At 40.3% G+C, this 20,727-nt stretch overlaps 2 protein-coding genes across 3 annotated transcripts; one reads left to right on the top strand and one right to left on the bottom strand.

Annotated features, from left to right (window-relative positions):
* Positions 1-626: 626 nt before the first annotated feature.
* Positions 627-2,414, bottom strand: LOC149051864 (TNF receptor-associated factor 5-like; the record flags this gene model as incomplete). The annotated part of the gene is made up of 4 exons (XM_089179917.1): positions 1,399-2,414; positions 1,180-1,352; positions 880-1,060; positions 627-803 (listed from the first exon to the last, which is right to left on the bottom strand). Coding segments are annotated over exons 1-4 (747 nt in total), but the record flags the coding sequence as incomplete, so codon positions are not given.
* A 627-nt stretch (positions 2,415-3,041) lies between these two features.
* Positions 3,042-20,670, top strand: LOC149051865 (uncharacterized). 2 transcript variants are annotated; one of them, XM_089210782.1, is made up of 20 exons: positions 3,046-3,532; positions 4,482-4,618; positions 5,149-5,583; positions 5,871-5,930; positions 6,044-6,088; positions 6,415-6,468; positions 6,767-6,799; positions 7,075-7,119; positions 7,253-7,359; positions 7,629-7,720; positions 7,846-7,922; positions 8,118-8,219; positions 8,601-8,679; positions 8,786-8,840; positions 8,955-9,050; positions 9,478-9,606; positions 9,701-9,826; positions 10,065-10,100; positions 17,760-17,817; positions 18,191-20,670. In XM_089210782.1, the coding sequence occupies exons 1-20, from the start codon at positions 3,327-3,329 to the stop codon at positions 18,418-18,420; spliced, it is 2,202 nt and encodes a 733-aa protein (XP_089066908.1). In that variant the 5' UTR covers positions 3,046-3,326; the 3' UTR covers positions 18,421-20,670. The 2 variants fall into 2 exon arrangements, with proteins under 2 accessions (XP_089067335.1, XP_089066908.1); XM_089211209.1 differs by lacking the exons at positions 17,760-17,817; positions 18,191-20,670 and adding an exon at positions 16,145-16,350 and having other exon boundaries at positions 3,042-3,532.
* The last annotated feature ends 57 nt before the right edge of the window (positions 20,671-20,727 follow it).

Here is a 20,727-nt window from a genome sequence, read left to right on the forward strand (position 1 = left end):
CTCAATGAGAAAGTACTGAAAATGTTTTCCATTCAAAAGTACTTCTTAGATTTCATGGTTAGTTTGTTCTGTGCTTATCATATTGCCTTTTGTTCTAGTGCATAAACGATTTCCATTTTTTGCGTTATCATTTGCGACCTCGATACCTCTCCTAGCTAATAAATGGAAAATTACTTGTCTTCTTTTAAAAGATAATATGTCAAGACAAACTTGACAATCATAATATCTTCTGGGTCCATGTGATCCAGTTCACAGCGCGGGATATTTGCTGCTACTTCCCCCTCCTTTATCTCCTTCGCCGGGAAAGGGAAAACCTTCTCCTCGCAGGAATCAGGCATCAATACTATTCTGTAGACATAAAGCGTAAAGTCATTAATGATTTGTGGTGAATCATGATAAAGTTGATTTTCTTTTTAACAGTTTTTAGGTTCGGAGACATGGTTTTAGATTTCCTAACTCCTGTATGGAAAAATTACGATATTGATGGTCGTTGTAAAATACGCCAGCTAAATGCAAGTACTTTGGCTTATCAGCAGCGATCATTTATCCTCTGTACTGCGTTCCAGAGCGAGAATCTATCCTTAATTACAAAGATGAGTCCCTAACCTCGTTCCTACTACCACTGCGGACACCAGTTCCAAGGAAAGTCCTGCAAATCGTATATGCGCCCTCCACCTGTTCCCATTCGGGCACCTGTACTCAGTGCTGAATAGGTGTGACCCCTTCACGTTATTCCATTTCTCTCCCCTCCAGCGGAAGGAGAACACTCCTCTTTCTTCCAAAATCCATCTCGGTTTGGCTCTCTGAAATGAAACCGAATGTTCAGTTCATGTTCATGTGATATCTTTTCTAATTATTTTTATAATTCTAGCGTCTCACCTTGAAATGCATTAGGCCCCGCAGACGCTGGACCTCCCCTTCCTGCAGAACACTGTGGGTGGCAGCTGCATTTGTCGAGTGCTGTGGCATGTTCTTCTGCTTTATTATGGCAGTGCAGCCAGTCACCGCACAGCGGACCGCTCTTTCTGAGCACTCGCTTAAGTGCAGTGTTAAGTGGAGCCTGCAAAATAATCAAAATAAGGACCAGGGATGAGCTGGCTAGTGAAACTTTTGGATATTTTGTTGGCCTTAAATAACCATTTGACTGTTGATTTCTTAATTAAACCGACAATATCTTACCGTGGAAGGCTTGTTCCGCAGCTTAGTGGGCACAGTACCCTCTTATTTGAGCAAAGGGAAGCAGTATGCTCCTCGAAAGATTCCCTGGTAATTTTTCTACCGCATTGCTGGCAAGGGAGTTTGTGCTTTGCACATTGCGCAGTGTGTGCTGCCATCCTCTCCCTTGCCACCATCTCTCCACAACCATCATTGGCACACGCCGTTTGAAATTTTCCACACCTTTTCAAGTGCTGCTCGTGCTCGTGAAATTTTCCTTTCCTTGACGTTAAAGTCTCCAATGATATCGTCGAGTGCGACATTGACGTGGAGGGTAACGTCTGTTCCGATCGGTGCTTTACAAAGTGGGCATTTGGGGAAAGTCTCAATGCCTATGAGTGTCGCGAGGCAGTGTCGACAGCCCGAATGCCCACATGCCAGAGTGACAGGCTTAACCATTGTCGATAGGCTTCAAAGTAAAAGATAATCAAGAGAGTTTAGTACATTTCCTTACAAAACTAGTATTGATAAGTCAAGTAATTCCTTCAAAGAGGCCCCTGCTAGCAAGGAATTCAGTTCAAACAGCTACAGTTGTAAAAGTTGTCGAAGGAAAGTGGAATTTAACTATGGAACAATGATTCATAACTCAGAGTCAAAACAAACGCAGAACGTAAATCTGTTATTTGACAAATTACTATTTCGTCTAATTGGTCAAATTCCTGAGGGATGAGCAACATTTCTCTCCTCTCAGAAAGACAACTGCTGAAGTATAAACTATTTAGTACAGCTCGATCACAGAAGTAAGCAAGTGTGCGTTAATGATTTTCCTAGCGTTAATATTTAAACATCTCGTCCTTTTGCCAAAAGAAAATTACAATTTCGCTTATGATCTCTTTTCCCAGGAAATGCGAATATAGTTCCACAGTTAAAAAGAACTTCTGCCTTATGAATGCTCTGAATGCTGTCGGTCGTTCTCCTTAAATGTCAGGTTAAGCCTTGCTTTATTGCAGATTTTCACCTGACATCTTCAAGCTGGGTTTGGAAACCAGCGCAATTTGAAGTTCAGAGTTATGGTGGATGCTTGGCGTACAGCTCTGCGTTGTCGAAAAATATAGACTTATCTGTCGACTTTTCAGCCTTTTTAGGAAATTAAGTGTTAGAAAAAGTGCTTTCGTACATGTTTGTTGTTTCAGTTTAGATAATCAGTGGGCTAGATAGCCAAGTAAATTCCAGATTTTTTGCACTATTTTTCAGCGGCAATGTTGGTAAACCAAAGATACACCCACGACAATTGCGACTCGATACTAGGCTCTGTAAATTTGCGCAAAACATTTCGACGAATATCTTAAGTTTGGGAAAACAAAGAGACCTAAAAATTAAAAAGTTCTTCCTTAACCTATCTCCTATGACATTTAAATTTCTTAACTACTCCACTGAAGATCTCTCTCTCGATGGGTGACAGCGAAAACGATCAGTTGCTGAAAGATAAAAATCATCACAAAACAAAAAAGACTTACCATACAGAACAGTTGAATAGCGCTCCGGGAGGAGAAGTAAACTCAAAATGCTCATTAGACATAGCGAATCTGGCAATGAATAAAGCAGCGAAGTGATCTAATCCAAGCAAAGTTTGCTTTTAGTGAAAGAACCAAGACTAACTGATAAGTAAACGATGTTTATAACCTTGTGAACCTCAATGGGAAATGTGTATTTCCTGGACAATTTGACACGTATTCATCAATAACAATTGATACTGATCTGGCAACAATCGATCCGCGAAATGACAGTTACCCAGGGTCAAGTTCCCTGTTCAAACAATCAAGTTTCCATTCTGCATGTGCGAGTGTGTGTGTGTGTATGTGTGTGTGGACATCATTTCCTGGAAAAGGGTAACTTGCCCGTTTCATGGAATTAAAGAACAATTAAACGAATCGAATAAAAGGGTGCGCTTAGCGCATTTGCGGCAAACGATCCTAATATTGTTTAACTATCAATATAAATGTCCCGTAGCGACAGGCCTAGGTGACATGGGTGTGCCACGAAACAAAAGCCTTTTATTAATACGTAGACACGTCGGTCAGTTTCATTTTCGGCGTGGTTTCGCGTCATCCTTGGGAATATTAGTGCAGCAAGGAGTTAAGCATTTTAGATTAAGTGTTTAACTCCACGAGATGAACCATAGCAAGCGCGCTTTCCAAAGAACTGTTGTCTTTTTGGATAAACGGCACAGAAGCGTGCCAAACAAGACTGAGCTGGGCAGGCTCGCTACCGCCAAGCGGATTTCTGATATATCGTTTACAAAGAACGACAGCTCTTCCCAAATCGGAGACTTACTGGTGAGAGCATTTCCTCCCCTTACAGGAAAAGACCTTAGCAGGTAAGTGCTGCTGCCTTCATAATCTGTATCGTAGGGTAGAAAATGGTTTCAGAGAAAAGAGTGAAAAGTACCGTAATAAAAGCAGCGAAATGCCGAAAAGGGGCAAGATTGGATGTAAACGTGGATGAGAGAAAACTAAGGTTGCTAAAATCTTCCTTTAGATGTCTTGCAACATTGAGAAGCTGTCGCCAGTAGAAAGAATAAGCATCGGACATAAATGACAAGTGGCTAACAGCGCACATATCCGTCTTTTTGTTGTCTTCATCCAGTTGTTTGTATTATTGTGTGGAATTAGTTACAAATTTTCCTAACGTTCCATCAGTTTAATGCAAAGTTTACAAGAGGTGTGGAATTGTGTAGGATTTACTTTTTGTCGTTTTCTGTTCGTGTGAAGGTCATGCTCAAATTCATGATTCACGCTAACCCGATTAAGCTTTTTTTCGATAGATCAAAATTCTCCATGAAAGCGAGGTTTAGAGAAACTGGAAAGGGATATTTCTTGATTTCCTTTGTTGCTGTCCTCTTAGTCTCGCTTTCAAGGTGAATTTTGATTATCTAAACAAACATCTAATATCGTTGGTCGATCCAGATGAAGTAAACAAAAAAACAAAAACAAATCAACAACAACAAAAAATTAAATGAAATGTTGGCCAATTGTATTAACAACAGCTGTCTAGACATCTAAGATAATAACCTTCCTTGTTCCAGTACACATTGAATTATTTAAACCTACAATACTTTTTTTCATGACATACTATGCAATATTTCTGTCGTTGCTACAATCTATGTCAATCTAGAGCAAATGTCACTAAAAGCAAATGTGCATTCAAAATTAATGTATATTTGCATGCACCTTACAGAAATAAATTCACAGTTAAATTCAATTTAACAGAAAAAGGTTAGTGTGGGTAACTACAATCACCTTTCTGTCATTACTTTATTACACTAGCTTGGAAATAATTACATCATATGCAAGAGGGCATGCAATGAGGACAGTGGCAACTGGCCTTCAAAATGGTGTGCAGCTCATGGACCACTTTGGTGGAAGTAGAAGGAAAAAGATCTTTATATTTCTACCAAGTCAAGGTCTGTTTACATTTAAAGTGTTACTTACATCAACTAAACCTTCCAAGTGCATACTATTTACACTGTTCTCTTCAAATGGAGCATGTCTTGAATAAGCATAGTCTAATTTATAACCAGTTTTCTATGAAACTTATCTTTTTACTTCATACTTTACTTACTTATCTTAGTAAGGTGACTTTCCCCGCAGCCTTGCAACTTCTAACACAAATTAATAGGAAAATAATAAACCTCCAGATACTAAGTAGAACTTTTAGAAGAAATTGGTCATTTGTTATCTCATCACCCTAGAAATAGTGATGTGCATGACTATTGCATTTTTCCAAATATTAACCGAGTAACAGAGGCTGGCTAAATCAAAATGCATACCTTGACATTAAACAATTGAAAGGTTGAAGGTTTATATGTCATAAACAATGTATCCACAAACACTTGTGAGAATCTTCTATAGGCCCATTTCCAGTCTAATGTATCAAATTTATGACGACATTTGATCACAACATGTACATGCATAAACTGTTCTTTCACCACAGCTTTGTCATCTTCCACTTCATCATTTACATCCACTTCAACATCCACTTCATTGTCCACAGTCAGTTTGCCACTAACATCTGGAACCTCTTCAGCACTTTCATTATCAACAGCTACTTCAACATCTTCGTCGTCCATAGCACCTGTACCAGCAACATCTACAGCCACTTCAACATCTTCATTATCCACAGTCATTTTACCACCGACATCTTTATCATTCACAGTCAATTTACCATCAACATCTACAACCACTTCAACATCTCTATCATCCACAGTCACTTTACCACCCACATCTCTATCCACTGCCACCTTAACATCTACATCATCACGGGCCACTTTGCTGTCCCCGTCTTCAAGCAGCCTTATATCTACACTGCCAGTTGCTCAACCCTCCACATCCACTTCACTGGATCTGATGCCTTTGCCAGTTGATGGAGGTAACTGAAAAAAAAAATGTTGTCACTGTTTGAAATTAAGCTTTTCAGATCTTTCACAAAAATTTGAAAATATTGCTAATTACAAGTCTGAGTTGAAAGGTATCGGCTTATACTACCAACAGCTTAGACTTTGTCTTTCCATTTGTAATTCAATTTACTGACTAGACAAGTGAAGTTATTTTCAGTGAGTATATCTTATCCTGCCTCGATGAAAATCAAAGTAATATGACAAGTTCTAATTTAATTCTGAATTTTATGTGTAATCTGAATTGCTTTTGACATCATAGCTTCTACACGAAGATATCTGACAGCAATGGCAACTGCAAATGCAAGAGGATCAACATCTGGTATGACCCCAGTTTTGTCTTACTTTTTCAATTTACTTTTTGTATTGGTGTTCTAAATGTGTATATGGGTGTATATAAGGCGATTATAATTTAAATCAAATGTTACTCAACAGATGAGAGCTCAGACTTGTCAGATGAGTCAGATTCAAACCATGGCGGTGAGTTGGTGCAATTACAGTTTCAATTGATCTTGATGAAGATACTCAATAAATTCAATAAGAGAACACTTAATCGTTTCTCGTCTAGCTGGCTTACAACACTCCCAAGAGGAAAACTCATTTAAATCGTATTTTTATTGTAAACTGCTGTCATTAAGCTTTCTTCTGATGTAAAGTTTGCAAGAGTTTATACGAAACTAGCATAAAAACAAGTGTTTTAATGAACGACACCCCTGAAAGTGGAAAGTAACCTTAAGTTAATTTAAAGAACTTTCACAATTCTGACATGGACCTGATCTTCATGTCTGCACCTTTTCCTTGGTTAGGCCACAATGCAGGACCATCTGTTGTATCATCTGACTCAGAAGATGACATTAATGGTGAGTAAAAGGATGTTCAAGTAAGTCAAAACTGTAGATTAAGGAAGCACTTTTTTAGTAACCCATAGCTATTCGTTCCAGTTCCAGTTAGCCATATGTATATTTAATGAAAAAAACACCTACTAATCTGAGTCACATCACTCAAGAAACTCATAAATAATGGACTTATAAAGGCACAACTACATATGAAAATTAGTGATGAATCTGTATCATCCTGCAGGTAAAGGAAATAACGATTTGTGACATTATCACCTTTTACATCAAAGTAATTCCTATCTTTTATTTTTCTTTTTTGCAGAAGTGATAGTTTACTCAGAAGAGGCTAGACTCTGTAAGCTCACCTTGATGTCTCACTAAATGGATATCAATTTTCTTAATGCCTGTACCATGCTATCTTCCTTTTTTGCCATGCATCTGTTGTGAGAAAGATTACAAGAACCATTTTTACCAAAGCCAATGCATCTCTGTGTCAGTACTTTGGGAGGTCATATCCTAGCAACCACAATGCCCCAGTCATTTAGCTTAATAAGACTAGAAATTGTCATTTACATTATTCTTTATCAATGAACTAGTATACCTGTTTTAATTATTATTTTGTCTTTCTAGATGGCTATGTCACTGATGATTTTTCAACATCAGGAGTGATAACAGGTATGATTGTGATGAGTTTACCTCAGATAGTGCATGACAAACTGAGCAATGAAAGCACAGGTAGTGTATAATGCTACTGAATACATTCATACATCACTAAATCACTTTCCTCATGGTTACCCATTTCTTATAGGTGAAGGTGTTCATAGCAGGACCACTGAGGTGCTGCAATGTATCAATATTTTAGAGGACAGAGGGCAAAGCACAGCCATTTCATTTCTGATCCACTCTTTTGAAGAGGTAATTAGCTTGTTTATCAGTATGTAGGAAAAACCCACATAGAATGAGATGTGATCACAATCACGCTCATACCCTACCCTTTGATTGGCAAGAAAAAAAGAAAGTTTGCATGTTAAAAAAAAAAAAACCAAGAGCTACAAACTAATCTGTCAAATAAAACCCGTTTCTCCCTTTGATTACCTGCTGTGGGAAAATAGCTGTAAACAATTCAAATAGTACACTCATGTTCATGCACATATCTTCCTGAACTGTTTCTCTTGTTATCTTAGTTCACATGGCAAGGAACAGAGGATGGTCGTATAATGGTGGCTGTGCTTTTGCCCTTCAGCTGTCCTCTTGCTAGCAAGAGAAGATTGGTTAGGTTAGTACACTAATGTGTCTGCTTTTGTTTCCTCATTGATTTTTCTCTGCCAACTCTGCCTCCACATTTGTTTAACCCAGGTGTATTTGATGTTTATTAACCTTCTCTGTATTTACTTTTTCAAGCATGCTCAACACTGTGGCAAACAGCCCACATATTTACTTCTGGATTGCCAAAGACAGCAGCCATGAAGCCCAGAAAGGTAGCTAAACCTAGTCTTTAGCTCAGAATGCAAAAGCAAATGCACCCAAGTGTTAATTTTAATTAGTTTTTTTTTTTGGAGTATTATTGTAATAATTATAATTATCATAGTTATCACTGTTGTTATTGTCAATATATCAAGATGATTTTGCAGATGTTATTATTAGCACAAGAGTAATTGTACCTTTAATTGCAGTGAGAGTAAAATACGACGTTTCACAAAGCCCTGGCATTGTTGTATTTGTTCTGGCCCCATGTCATAGCAGAAACATGCCACAGTGCGTGGAAATCTTTGAGGGTAAACATGAAAAATTTGAAATTTGAAATCTATATTGTGGTTATATGAATGACACCTTTCATTTTTTAAAGTGTATCATTTGTCATTAAGGTCATGACTGGGGTAGAATAATTTGCTAGCTCCTCTGTTTCCTCCACTAGTAGTCTGATTATCCATTGATTGTTTATGATGCACAAAAAAAACAACCAAACAACAAACAAAAAAAGGAATGTGGATGTCTCAAAGACATTTTCTTTTTTTCTAACTTCCATGTGCAACAAATACAAAATTTCCTCTGAAAGAATCTCTGTGAAGTCTTCAATAATCATACCTACAACAAGAATAGCTTCAATCTATTAGTCTTTTTAACACCAACATGTTTTGTACCTTGTACCTTACAAGAATCAAACTTGGATTGTGCGGGCCTTCAAGAGTCCATTGGCAGAGCACAGGCTCTATATTCCGCAATGAGGGATGAACGGTATGGATTGAAACTTTTCAGCTATTTATGTATTCACAATTAAAATGATTATTAAAACTTAAAAAATGGGAATGAAAGGTACTGACACAGGTACTTCTTTCAACAGGAAAAAGTTGGATGACTGGCGGAAACAAAGACAAAGTCAAGAGCTACAGTACCAGGTACACAATATCCCCTAATTTAGAATTCAATTTGAAAGGATACACTTACAAAATCACATTATTTTAATTTTACTCCCTAATATACCCATTAGAACACTTTAATTTTCATAACAGGCATTACAGTCCAGCCCCAGCAATAGCACTAACATTGCTAGCAGCTCCCTGGGAACCAGCTCCAACAATACCGTAAACAATCAGGATGAAACTTCTGTAAGTTACCATCTGCTTTCTCTCTACTCTTAAGTTTTAGATACATATAAGGTTTGGAAAAATTAAGAATGACATGTCCTCTATTAGTTATCTCAAAAAATTAATAATCTAATGTTATGTCAAGAGTATACAGTGACTTTCCATTTAAATATACCTAAGCAAGCCTGCTTGTTTTGTAATTGGGTGCACTGTGTCCAGCTTTCTCTCAACTCTTAAGCTTAGGTTCATGTAAGGTTTGAAAAAATTAAGAATGAAATATACCCTTGTTATTTATCGCAACTAATTCATAATCTAGTTATGTCAATTGTATACAGTGATTTTCTATTTAAATAACTATACCCACATATGTTTATTTTATAATTGTGCGCACTGTGATGTGCCTTATCTGTCGTAATAATATCCATCATAATAATATTTGTCTTTACAGCAAACAAGGGCTCAACGCAGGGGGAGGGTGACAGCACCACCAACTAATGGTGGTGGAACAACCATTGGCGTCCATATCAACAATGGAAAAAAGTTCTCCAGGGCTTTTGAGAAAAATGCCTTTTTCCAGGTAAGAATATAATATAATATTTGCTACATGATGATGGTGGTGATAGTAAGTGATGCATGTTTTCTTTTTTTGGTTATATGAAAACAATAAACAGGAAGTCTATGACTGGATTGGTTCGCTTGTTGAAGTACCGCTCCACTTCACACTACAGCGAGGAAGGGAAGTGGTGAGGCACTCTGATCATCTACAAGGGGACGAAGTCCTGGACCTTTTAGAGAGGGTATGTTTCAATCAAAACCCACTTTAATTTTTTCAATGTCTTAAAATAACGCATTCCCATTCAAAACACATTTAGTTCTAAAGATGATTTAACTCTTACTTATGTAAATTCTCTAAAATTATTAAACACTTAAAAACAGCGTGAGCTGGGGTAGCATAATAAGTTATTTTATGTGTCTTCGTGACAGACACTTTCATTGCTATGGTCTAATTTGTTTTTTTTTTTGACAAATTTTCAGAACACTGAAGAGATGACTAACTTGGAGCAGTCACTGGTAGGTGCAAAAGTCATAAATTAAAAAAATAGAGGTTTAATTCTCGATTTCAGATCTGAACCCTTTAACTCCAGAGATCTGATTACGAATTCTCCCCTCTCGTTGCTACACATTTCCTTGTAAACCACTTGTGAGAATTTGGTGTTTTTAAATCAACGTAACAACATCTACCTGATAAGTTTAGGTATTCTCATTACTTGTTAGCTAGATCATGAAGGAATATTATAGGGAGAAGTTAGAGGTTAATCACTCCTGGGAGTTAAAGGGTTAAATGATGACCTCTGTTTTTATTTGTAACTGTACTTATTTTAACATTGATCTGGTATCCTTACAATATTCCCCTTTCCTAATACCTCCAGGGCCACTGTTGACCAGCTCTTCCTAAGCCCTGTCCAGTGTGACCTGGTATCCTTACATCATTCCCCTTCGTAATCCCTCTGGGGCCACTGTTGACCAGCTCTTCGTGAGCTGTGTCCAGTTGGACCTGGTATCCTTAGATCATTCCCCTTCGTGATCATTCCCCTTCGTAATCCCTCCGGGGCCACTGTTGACCAGCTCTTCGTGAGAAGTGTCCAGTTGGACCTGGTATCCTTAGATCATTCCCCTTCGTAATCCCTCCGGGGCCACTGTTGACCAGCTCTTCGTGAGAAGTGTCCAGTTGGACCTGGTATCCTTAGATCATTCCCCTTCGTAATCCCTCCGGGCCACTGTTGACCAGCTCTTCGTGAGAAGTGTCCAGTTGGACCTGGTATCCTTAGATCATTCCCCTTTGTAATCCCTCCGGGGCCACTGTTGACCAGCTCTTCGTGAGAAGTGTCCAGTTGGACCTGGTATCCTTAGATCACTCCCCTTTGTAATCCCTCCGGGGCCACTGTTGACCAGCTCTTCGTGAGAAGTGTCCAGTTGGACCTGGTATCCTTAGATCACTCCCCTTTGTAATCCCTCCGGGGCCACTGTTGACCAGCTCTTCGTGAGAAGTGTCCAGTGCGACCTGGTATCCTTAGATCATTCCCCTTTGTAATCCCTCCGGGGCCACTGTTGACCAGCTCTTCGTGAGAAGTGTCCAGTTGGACCTGGTATCCTTAGATCATTCCCCTTTGTAATCCCTTCGGGCCACTGTTGACCAGCTCTTCGTGAGAAGTCTCCAGTTGGACCTGGTATCCTTAGATCATTCCCCTTTGTAATCCCTCCGTGGCCACTGTTGACCAGCTCTTCGTGAGAAGTGTCCAGTTGGACCTGGTATCCTTGAATCATTCCCCCTTGTAATCCCTCCGGGGCCACTGTTGACCAGCTCTTCGTGAGAAGTGTCCAGTTGGACCTGGTATCCTTAGATCATTCCCCTTCGTAATCCCTCCACGACACTGTTGACCAGCTCTTCGTGAGAAGTGTCCAGTTGGACCTGGTATCCTTAGATCATTCCCCTTTGTAATCCCTTCGGGCCACTGTTGACCAGCTCTTCGTGAGAAGTCTCCAGTTGGACCTGGTATCCTTAGATCATTCCCCTTTGTAATCCCTCCGTGGCCACTGTTGACCAGCTCTTCGTGAGAAGTGTCCAGTTGGACCTGGTATCCTTAGATCATTCCCCTTCGTAATCCCTCCACGACACTGTTGACCAGCTCTTCGTGAGAAGTGTCCAGTTGGACCTGGTATCCTTAGATCATTCCCCTTTGTAATCCCTCCAGGGCCACTGTTGACCAGCTCTTCGTGAGAAGTGTCCAGTTGGACCTGGTATCCTTAAATCACTCCCCTTGGTAATCCCTCCGGGGCCACTGTTGACCAGCTCTTCGTGAGTAGTGTCCAGTGCGACCTGGTATCCTTAGATCACTCCCCTTTGTAATCCCTCCGGGGCCACTGTTGACCAGCTCTTCGTGAGAAGTGTCCAGTTGGACCTGGTATCCTTAGATCATTCCCCTTCGTGATCATTCCCCTTCGTAATCCCTCCGGGGCCACTGTTGACCAGCTCTTCGTGAGAAGTGTCCAGTTGGACCTGGTATCCTTAGATCATTCCCCTTCGTAATCCCTCCACGACACTGTTGACCAGCTCTTCGTGAGAAGTGTCCAGTTGGACCTGGTATCCTTAGATCATTCCCCTTTGTAATCCCTCCAGGGCCACTGTTGACCAGCTCTTCGTGAGAAGTGTCCAGTTGGACCTGGTATCCTTAAATCACTCCCCTTGGTAATCCCTCCGGGGCCACTGTTGACCAGCTCTTCGTGAGAAGTGTCCAGTGCGACCTGGTATCCTTAGATCACTCCCCTTTGTAATCCCTCCGGGGCCACTGTTGACCAGCTCTTCGTGAGAAGTGTCCAGTTGGACCTGGTATCCTTAGATCATTCCCCTTCGTGATCATTCCCCTTCGTAATCCCTCCGGGGCCACTGTTGACCAGCTCTTCGTGAGAAGTGTCCAGTTGAACCTGGTATCCTTAGATCATTCCCCTTTGTAATCCCTCCGGGGCCACTGTTGACCACCTCTTCGTGAGAAGTGTCCAGTTGGACCTGGTATCCTTAGATCATTCCCCTTCGTGATCATTCCCCTTCGTAATCCCTCCGGGCCACTGTTGACCAGCTCTTCGTGAGAAGTGTTCAGTTGGACCTGGTATCCTTAGATCATTCCCCTTTGTAATCCCTCCATGGCCACTGTTGACCAGCTCTTCGTGAGAAGTGTCCAGTTGGACCTGGTATCCTTAAATCATTCCCCCTTGTAATCCCTCCGGGGCCACTGTTGACCAGCTCTTCGTGAGAAGTGTCCAGTTGGACCTGGTATCCTTAGATCATTCCCCTTCGTAATCCCTCCGGGCCACTGTTGACCACCTCTTCGTGAGAAGTGTCCAGTTGGACCTGGTATCCTTAGATCATTTCCCTTTGTAATCCCTCCAGGGCCACTGTTGACCAGCTCCTCGTGAGAAGTGTCCAGTTGGACCTGTTATCCTTAGATCACTCCCCTTCGTAATCCCTCCGGAACCACTGTTGACCAGCTCTTCGTGAAAAGTGTCCAGTGCGACCTGGTATCCTTAGATCATTCCCCTTCGTGATCATTCCCCTTCGTGATCATTCCCCTTCGTGATCATTCCCCTTCGTGATCATTCCCCTTCGTAATCCCTCCGGGGCCACTGTTGACCAGCTCTTCGTGAGAAGTGTCCAGTTGGACCTGGTATCCTTAGATCATTCCCCTTCGTAATCCCTCCGGGCCACTGTTGACCAGCTCTTCGTGAGAAGTGTCCAGTTGGACCTGGTATCCTTAGATCACTCCCCTTTGTAATCCCTCCGGGGCCACTGTTGACCAGCTCTTCGTGAGAAGTGTCCAGTTGGACCTGGTATCCTTAGATCATTCCCCTTCGTGATCATTCCCCTTCGTAATCCCTCCGGGGCCACTGTTGACCAGCTCTTCGTGAGAAGTGTCCAGTTGGACCTGGTATCCTTAGATCATTCCCCTTTGTAATCCCTCCGGGGCCACTGTTGACCAGCTCTTCGTGAGAAGTGTCGAGTTGGACCTGGTATCCTTAGATCATTCCCCTTCGTGATCATTCCCCTTCGTAATCCCTCCGGGCCACTGTTGACCAGCTCTTCGTGAGAAGTGTCCAGTTGGACCTGGTATCCTTAGATCATTCCCCTTTGTAATCCCTCCGTGGCCACTGTTGACCAGTTCTTCGTGAGAAGTGTCCAGTTGGACCTGGTATCCTTAAATCATTCCCCCTTGTAATCCCTCCGGGGCCACTGTTGACCAGCTCTTCGTGAGAAGTGTCCAGTTGGACCTGGTATCCTTAGATCATGCCCCTTTGTAATCCCTCCGGGCCACTGTTGACTAGCTCTTCGTGAGAAGTGTCCAGTTTGACCTGGTATCCTTAGATCATTCCCCTTTGTAATCCCTCCAGGGCCACTGTTGACCAGCTCTTCGTGAGAAGTGTCCAGTTGGACCTGGTATCCTTAGATCACTCCTCTTCGTAATCCCTCCGGGGCCACTGTTGACCAGCTCTTCGTGAGAAGTGTCCAGTGCGACCTGGTATCCTTAGATCATTCCCCTTCGTGATCATTCCCCTTCGTGATCATTCCCCTTCGTGATCATTCCCCTTCGTGATCATTCCCCTTCGTGATCATTCCCCTTCGTAATCCCTCCGGGGCCACTGTTGACCAGCTCTTCGTGAGAAGTGTCCAGTTGGACCTGGTATCCTTAGATCATTCCCCTTCGTAATCCCTCCGGGCCACTGTTGACCAGCTCTTCGTGAGAAGTGTCCAGTTGGACCTGGTATCCTTAGATCATTCCCCTTTGTAATCCCTCCAGGGCCACTGTTGACCAGCTCTTCGTGAGAAGTGTCCAGTTGGACCTGGTATCCTTAGATCATTCCCCTTCGTAATCCCTCCGGGCCACTGTTGACCAGCTTTTCGTGAGAAGTGTCCAGTTGGACCTGGTATCCTTAGATCATTCCCCTTTGTAATCCCTCCAGGGCCACTGTTGACCAGCTCCTCGTGAGAAGTGTCCAGTTGGACCTGGTATCCTTAGATCACTCCCCTTCGTAATCCCTCCGGGGCCACTGTTGACCAGCTCTTCGTGAGAAGTGTCCAGTGCGACCTGGTATCCTTAGATCATTCCCCTTCGTGATCATTCCCCTTCGTGATCATTCCCCTTCGTGATCATTCCCCTTCGTAATCCCTCCGGGGCCACTGTTGACCAGCTCTTCGTGAGAAGTGTCCAGTTGGACCTGGTATCCTTAGATCATTCCCCTTCGTAATCCCTCCGGGCCACTGTTGACCAGCTCTTCGTGAGAAGTGTCCAGTTGGACCTGGTATCCTTAGATCATTCCCCTTCGTAATCCCTCCGGGGCCACTGTTGACCAGCTCTTCGTGAGAAGTGTCCAGTTGGACCTGGTATCCTTAGATCATTCCCCTTTGTAATCCCTCCGGGGCCACTGTTGACCAGCTCTTCGTGAGAAGTGTTCAGTGCGACCTGGTATCCTTAGATATCCTGGTATACTTTGACCAGGCTCTTCTTATGTATTCTTAATTTTTTTTTTAAAATCCAGCTAGACAGTAAGCTCTATACGTTGTCCCCTTACCCTTCTCCTCATCCCAAAAAACTGTTATGAAGTATCCCCTAACCTTAACTCTAACCTGATGTTTTTAATTTGTGGTTAATATTAATACTTAATCGGATACTTCATGACAAATGTCATTTTTTGCTATGGTTATTCCCTACAATGTAAAGCTTTTTTCCTGATGAATTGCCCCACCCCCCAGCCTTCCTTGTCCCCTTAGTCCACTCATGTATTCTGCAGTGTGCTTTATTATTTTTATTTTTTGTTCATTATAATGATGGTCATAACTCATTCTTCAGACATTAATTTGAAAAGTAATTTGGGTTTGTTAGCTGTGAGATTTCTTCACTGTTCCAGGATTAAAAAAGTTAAGAATCAAATGATTTATGACTCAATTTCTTATGGGTCCTTTTAATCTTCCTGGGTGTGTTGCAGCTGGCCTTTCAACTTGTTCTCTAGTTATTGATAAAAGCAAGAAGGACATCATTTGTGGAGTTATCTTCCTCTCCAGAGTTGATGGAATCATTGTCATTCTCATTGTTACTATTTGTATGGCTTTCACTTTGCTCTACTTATCTTCAGCTATGTTGGGGTTTTCACTGTCTTGCAAGGATTGTTTACATGTTAAATCTCTTTCCTTCAGTTGTGTTTGCAAACCAGGGCCTTCAGGATTCATTTGGAAAAGCCAATACCTTGCAAAAACCTCCACTGTGTAGTTCTTAGTGTTGTAGATATGTTAGTCAAGTCAATGTTTCTTGAGGCACTTTACCCCCTCTTGCAAAATTGTTTACCTTTGTACATTCTTCAAACCAATCTTTCCCAGCATAATCAGGGAGACTTTTTCCTGTGTTTTTGTGGTGGTTTCTTTTTTGTTCTCCTTTGGCTGCTCTGCTCTTTTCTTCTTATTGAACTGCATCACCTTGATATGCTGGAGGTTATCAACCACACATGTTGCCTTCATGATCCCTTGCTTTTCAATTTTGAGGCAAGGATAACAATTTCCTCACTTCTTGCAGAGCAGATGAAGTGTGTCGAGTTCAGGATGTTAAATGCAACACAGGATACAGACACTTGGAGAGAGAAGCCAAAGTTATTGAAGCATATTCAAGAAATCTGCGAAGACACCACATCAGAAAGAGAAGAAGTAATAAAGAAAACTATCGAAAATCGAAAGGAAAAAGAAAAGGTTCGAAATCGACATGTTACTAGAACAAAGTAATTGAGGCAGAAACCTGCTGGGTAATAATCTTCCAATATGTTTACTGCACCCTCCTTGCCTTGCTGTCCCTGAAAGAGAGTAGATGTTGAGAGTTTTTTGCTTGCTGTTTGGTCAAGATGTGACATACCTCGCACAGCTCTTGTGAAGATATCATTTCAGTTATGCCAAGAAAGCAGAACTACCACAAATATCAGGCAAGAACTTAGCAATAAAGTCAAGATGTGACATACCTCGCACAGCTCTTATGAAGATACCATTTCAGTAATGCCAAGAGGGTCAAACTACCTCAAACCTCAAGAAGTCAGAGATTAAGAGTACTCCTTCATGTATCCTGAAGAGTATGGCATAGATGAGAAGTACAAAAGCAACTCTCACAGATGCACAACAGTGAGGAAGAGCTTGACAATGCTAAAGATGAGGGATATTGCGCACATCTAACCCGATAAAATGTCTTTTAATAAGAGTACCTAGCTTTGAAAATTGTTGTGATGGAAACAGCCATATAAGTGCAGAACACATATCATTAAGCTGACAAAAGCATATAGTACATGTAGTGTTATCTAAACAGTACAAAATCCATGTAAAATCCACAATTGCTAAGATACTTTAAAAATTGTTGGGAAAACAGTACAAAATCCATGTAAAATCCACAATTGCTAAGATACTTTAAAAATTGTTGGGATGAAAAGTCATGCAAATGCAGGGGATGTATAATTATATGAGCAGAAGCATGTTTCTATACTTTTTGTTTGTTTCTGAACATGTAGATATATCAAAATAGTATGAAATCATGTAAACTCTACAAATACTGAGATACTTTGAAAATTGTTGGGATGGAAACAGTCATGCATATACTTTTTGTTTATTTTTGAACATGTAGTGTTATCTAAATAGTGTAAAATCATGTAAACTCTACAGTTACTCAGATACTTTGAAAATTGTTGGGATGGAAACTGTCATGTATATACTTTTTGTTGATTTTTGAACATGTAGTGTTATCTAAATAGTGTAAAATCATGTAAACTCTACAGTTACTCAGATACTTTGAAAATTGTTGGGATGGAAACTGTCATGTATATACTTTTTGTTGATTTTTGAACATGTAGTTTCACATAAATAGGATACAAAACTCTACAATTACTGAGATATTCAGTGTGACCTCCCTCCTTCCAACATTTGATTTAGGGGGATGGTTCCCCCTCAAAGCCATTATTTTTCTGTAGACTCGTCTCGGACCCAACCCCTCCCACCTCCTCAACCCTAAGGAGTCCAAATTGTATGAAAGTGTTCATAAATGGGCCATTAGATTATTTAAACTCTCTGGATAATACTTCCCAGCGGCACTTACACAAGGGTGATATGCCGCTCATCCCATGAGTGGCATACTACCCTCTGCCTATGTTTCATTGCAGGTGTCATTCAAAGGAAACTACCCCTCAGATGAAGAGGAACTCTCAGAGACAATGAAAGGTAAACACAAAAGTAAATAGATTATGATGACCAATGTTAACACCACCAACTTCATAATTAGTCTTAATAACTCTTACTCATAATAACTCTTCTTCTTTATCAAACTTCCGTGTGCAATGTTTGTGCCATGATGAAGCACAGTGAGGTACCTGTTTCTTCCAGTGAATTACCAAAAACATTTAAATTGTTTGTTAATTTTATTTGAGGGTACATCCCAAAATATTTCCAACAAGCCCCTTAGTTTGTTATTTTTATCATCAGTTGTTAGTATCTACACATGAACAACCCTCATTTTTGCCTTTATTCCAGTGAGCACATTACAACATTCAACTAATCTCTCATTTTTTCACCTTTTTTCACATGGAAACAAAAGATGATGACCATGAAAAGAAAGATGAAGGAACCAGGATGGAGAAAAAAAAAGAGAAAGGACCAAAGATCTCACAGGAATCGAAAGGGAAAGAGAAAAAGGGAAGATGCCAAACACTAGAAATAAGTTGTGTACCATCACTCGTGATCAGTACTACCAGTAAACTTGATCATACCGAGACAAAGGCAGATCCAAAATTACTACTAAATTCATTTTATATGTACCTCACCTAACCATAAGTTCACAAGTGTAAGCCATTAAATGATATTCTATTATAATTGAAGGGTTTTTTTTTGTTTGATATACTGGCTATGTGTAAAGGTACACAACTTTATTCTCCACCTTTTCATTTCAAGCAGTATATAGAAATAGATAACATGTACAGTGGAAACTTGATTTAATAGAGTGCCAAGGGGCTGGAGACATTGGTTGGCTATATTTAGGGCTTGTTATATCAAGGTTCTGTGGCATTTATATTACTGTAACTTTAGCTGGGCTGAAACAGAAGTATTGTTTGTCATATCAAGAACTTCGTTGTATAGAGGTTCGTTAAATCAAGGTTCCACTGTACCATTAACTTACTATTTCCTACTTAACCCTTTAATCCCTAAGAGTGACTAGAATCTAATTTCCCCTGACAATATCATCCTTCAATCACACATAAGGTCATGAGAGTCTAGGAAATGATCACCAACTGGAGAAGTTCTTAATTATTAAACAAACTCTCCTTGTCAGCACCTGTGTAAATGTGTAAGTACAGTATGGAGAGTGCGCATACTGATGTTAGAGTGTAGAGGGTTAATGTTGAATGAACACAACACAGCCTACAGTACAACAATGTCTACATTCATTCAGAAAGTGCACTGTTAACCCTTTACACCCTAACATCAGGAGGGGATATTCTCAATACCAGTCTTTATACATTTCCCAAGTGTTAACAACAAAAATTAGTTTAACAATCAAGAGTGTCTTAAGCTGGTGAACATTTCCTTTGTTTTTGTTACCTGAATGTGTAATTCAGGGGTGATGTTGTAAGGAGAAGTTTGATGCTAGTCACTCATAGGGGTCAAATGATTAATCATAGCCCTTAAGTTTTTTAAGAAAGTTATTCCCTATAAAGTTGTGTTCATTCAGTTCAGTTAAGATCCATTACACAATGCCTCTGTTATATTTAGGCAGTAAGTATGTTGACTGAGTCCAGGATCTTAACCCTTTGACTCCCAAGATCTGATTGTTAATTCTCCTTTCTAGCTGCTGCATATTTCCTTGTGTATTAGTTACAAGAATTTGGTGTTTTGATCAAGATAACAACTTCTACCTGATAAGTTTGAGTATTCTCATCACCTGTTTGCTAAATGATGTATAAGTGTTATTAATAGGGAGAAGTTACATGTCAATCACTTCTGGGAGTTAAAAAGTTATCAATAAGGCTGTAAGGATTTTCTGCTAAGATCTTGACTAAAGGATCATCACTATCTCTTACAAAGAAAAAAAAATTGAAATACTTAAGAGGTTGTCTCTCTTATCTCCACCCGGTCAATTTCATGTCAAAAATAATTTTCCCTGATATATAGGGGTCAGAATATGTTAAAGTTTGCCTTTTCAAATATATGGAGAGGGAAATTCTAACTTTCTTAGCAAACTAGAAAGGTTGTTAGGGGATCTGATATAAATGTCGTGGCTTAACTATGCAAATCAAATCTTTTACAATGTTACAAAATATGCGTATTATTCAATTTCCGAGATGTTGTGATAGTCCCTACCAACTGGTGAAATAATTATGGCCCCTAATGCAGCCAGAAAATTATTTCAAATCAAACCAAATCTAACTTAGTTCTTTCCTAAGTATAGTCTTTCTGTTGACAGAGTTTAAGGTGAAATTGGCAGGTTGGAAATAAGAGAGATGGCCTCTTAAGCCGTAAAGATCTAATTCTGGATGCCTCAGAATTCCTTGTTAGTTGTCAGTGTAGATGGGCTAGATGTCACCAAGGCTACATTTAATAGTGAGACAACTCAACATTTTGCAACTCGCTAAGGCCAAAGGAACATCCAGTGACAGACAAAAATCCTCATGTTTACAAGCAATTAAGTACTTTTCCTAAGCTGCAAGCCTAAATATTCAGCTGAGTGTTTTGTCATTAGGAATGAGAGTTTGAAAAACACAGTTTAGTACCCATATTACTTTGCTCAGAAGTATTACCTCCAGCTCGAGGTTTTCGAGATACAAGTTTGCTTTAAAAGGTTGCTACTTTTGGTTAGTTCGGTAAGAAGGAAAGGAATTGCGTTGCAGAGTGGTTGAATGGTTTATAAAATCTTGCTCTAAACCAGAAGTTGTTTTATTTGTTTTTAAAAAAGTATACATATATCACTGAACGTTCATCTAAAAGTGACACAAGTTTATCTAAAAGTGACACAAGTATTCCCCTGCGTAGTTAACCATAAAAATTTTACATTTTACAATAAACTAAGGATTACCAAAAGTTTGTTCTTGTCTGTATTAAGTCCCATTCCAGCGAAGTTTAGGTTTAAGTTTAAGTTTA

Source organism: Pocillopora damicornis, chromosome 1 (assembly GCF_964200805.1).
Source record: "Pocillopora damicornis chromosome 1, jaPocDami1.2, whole genome shotgun sequence".
In the NCBI taxonomy this organism is placed as follows: domain Eukaryota; kingdom Metazoa; phylum Cnidaria; class Anthozoa; order Scleractinia; family Pocilloporidae; genus Pocillopora; species Pocillopora damicornis.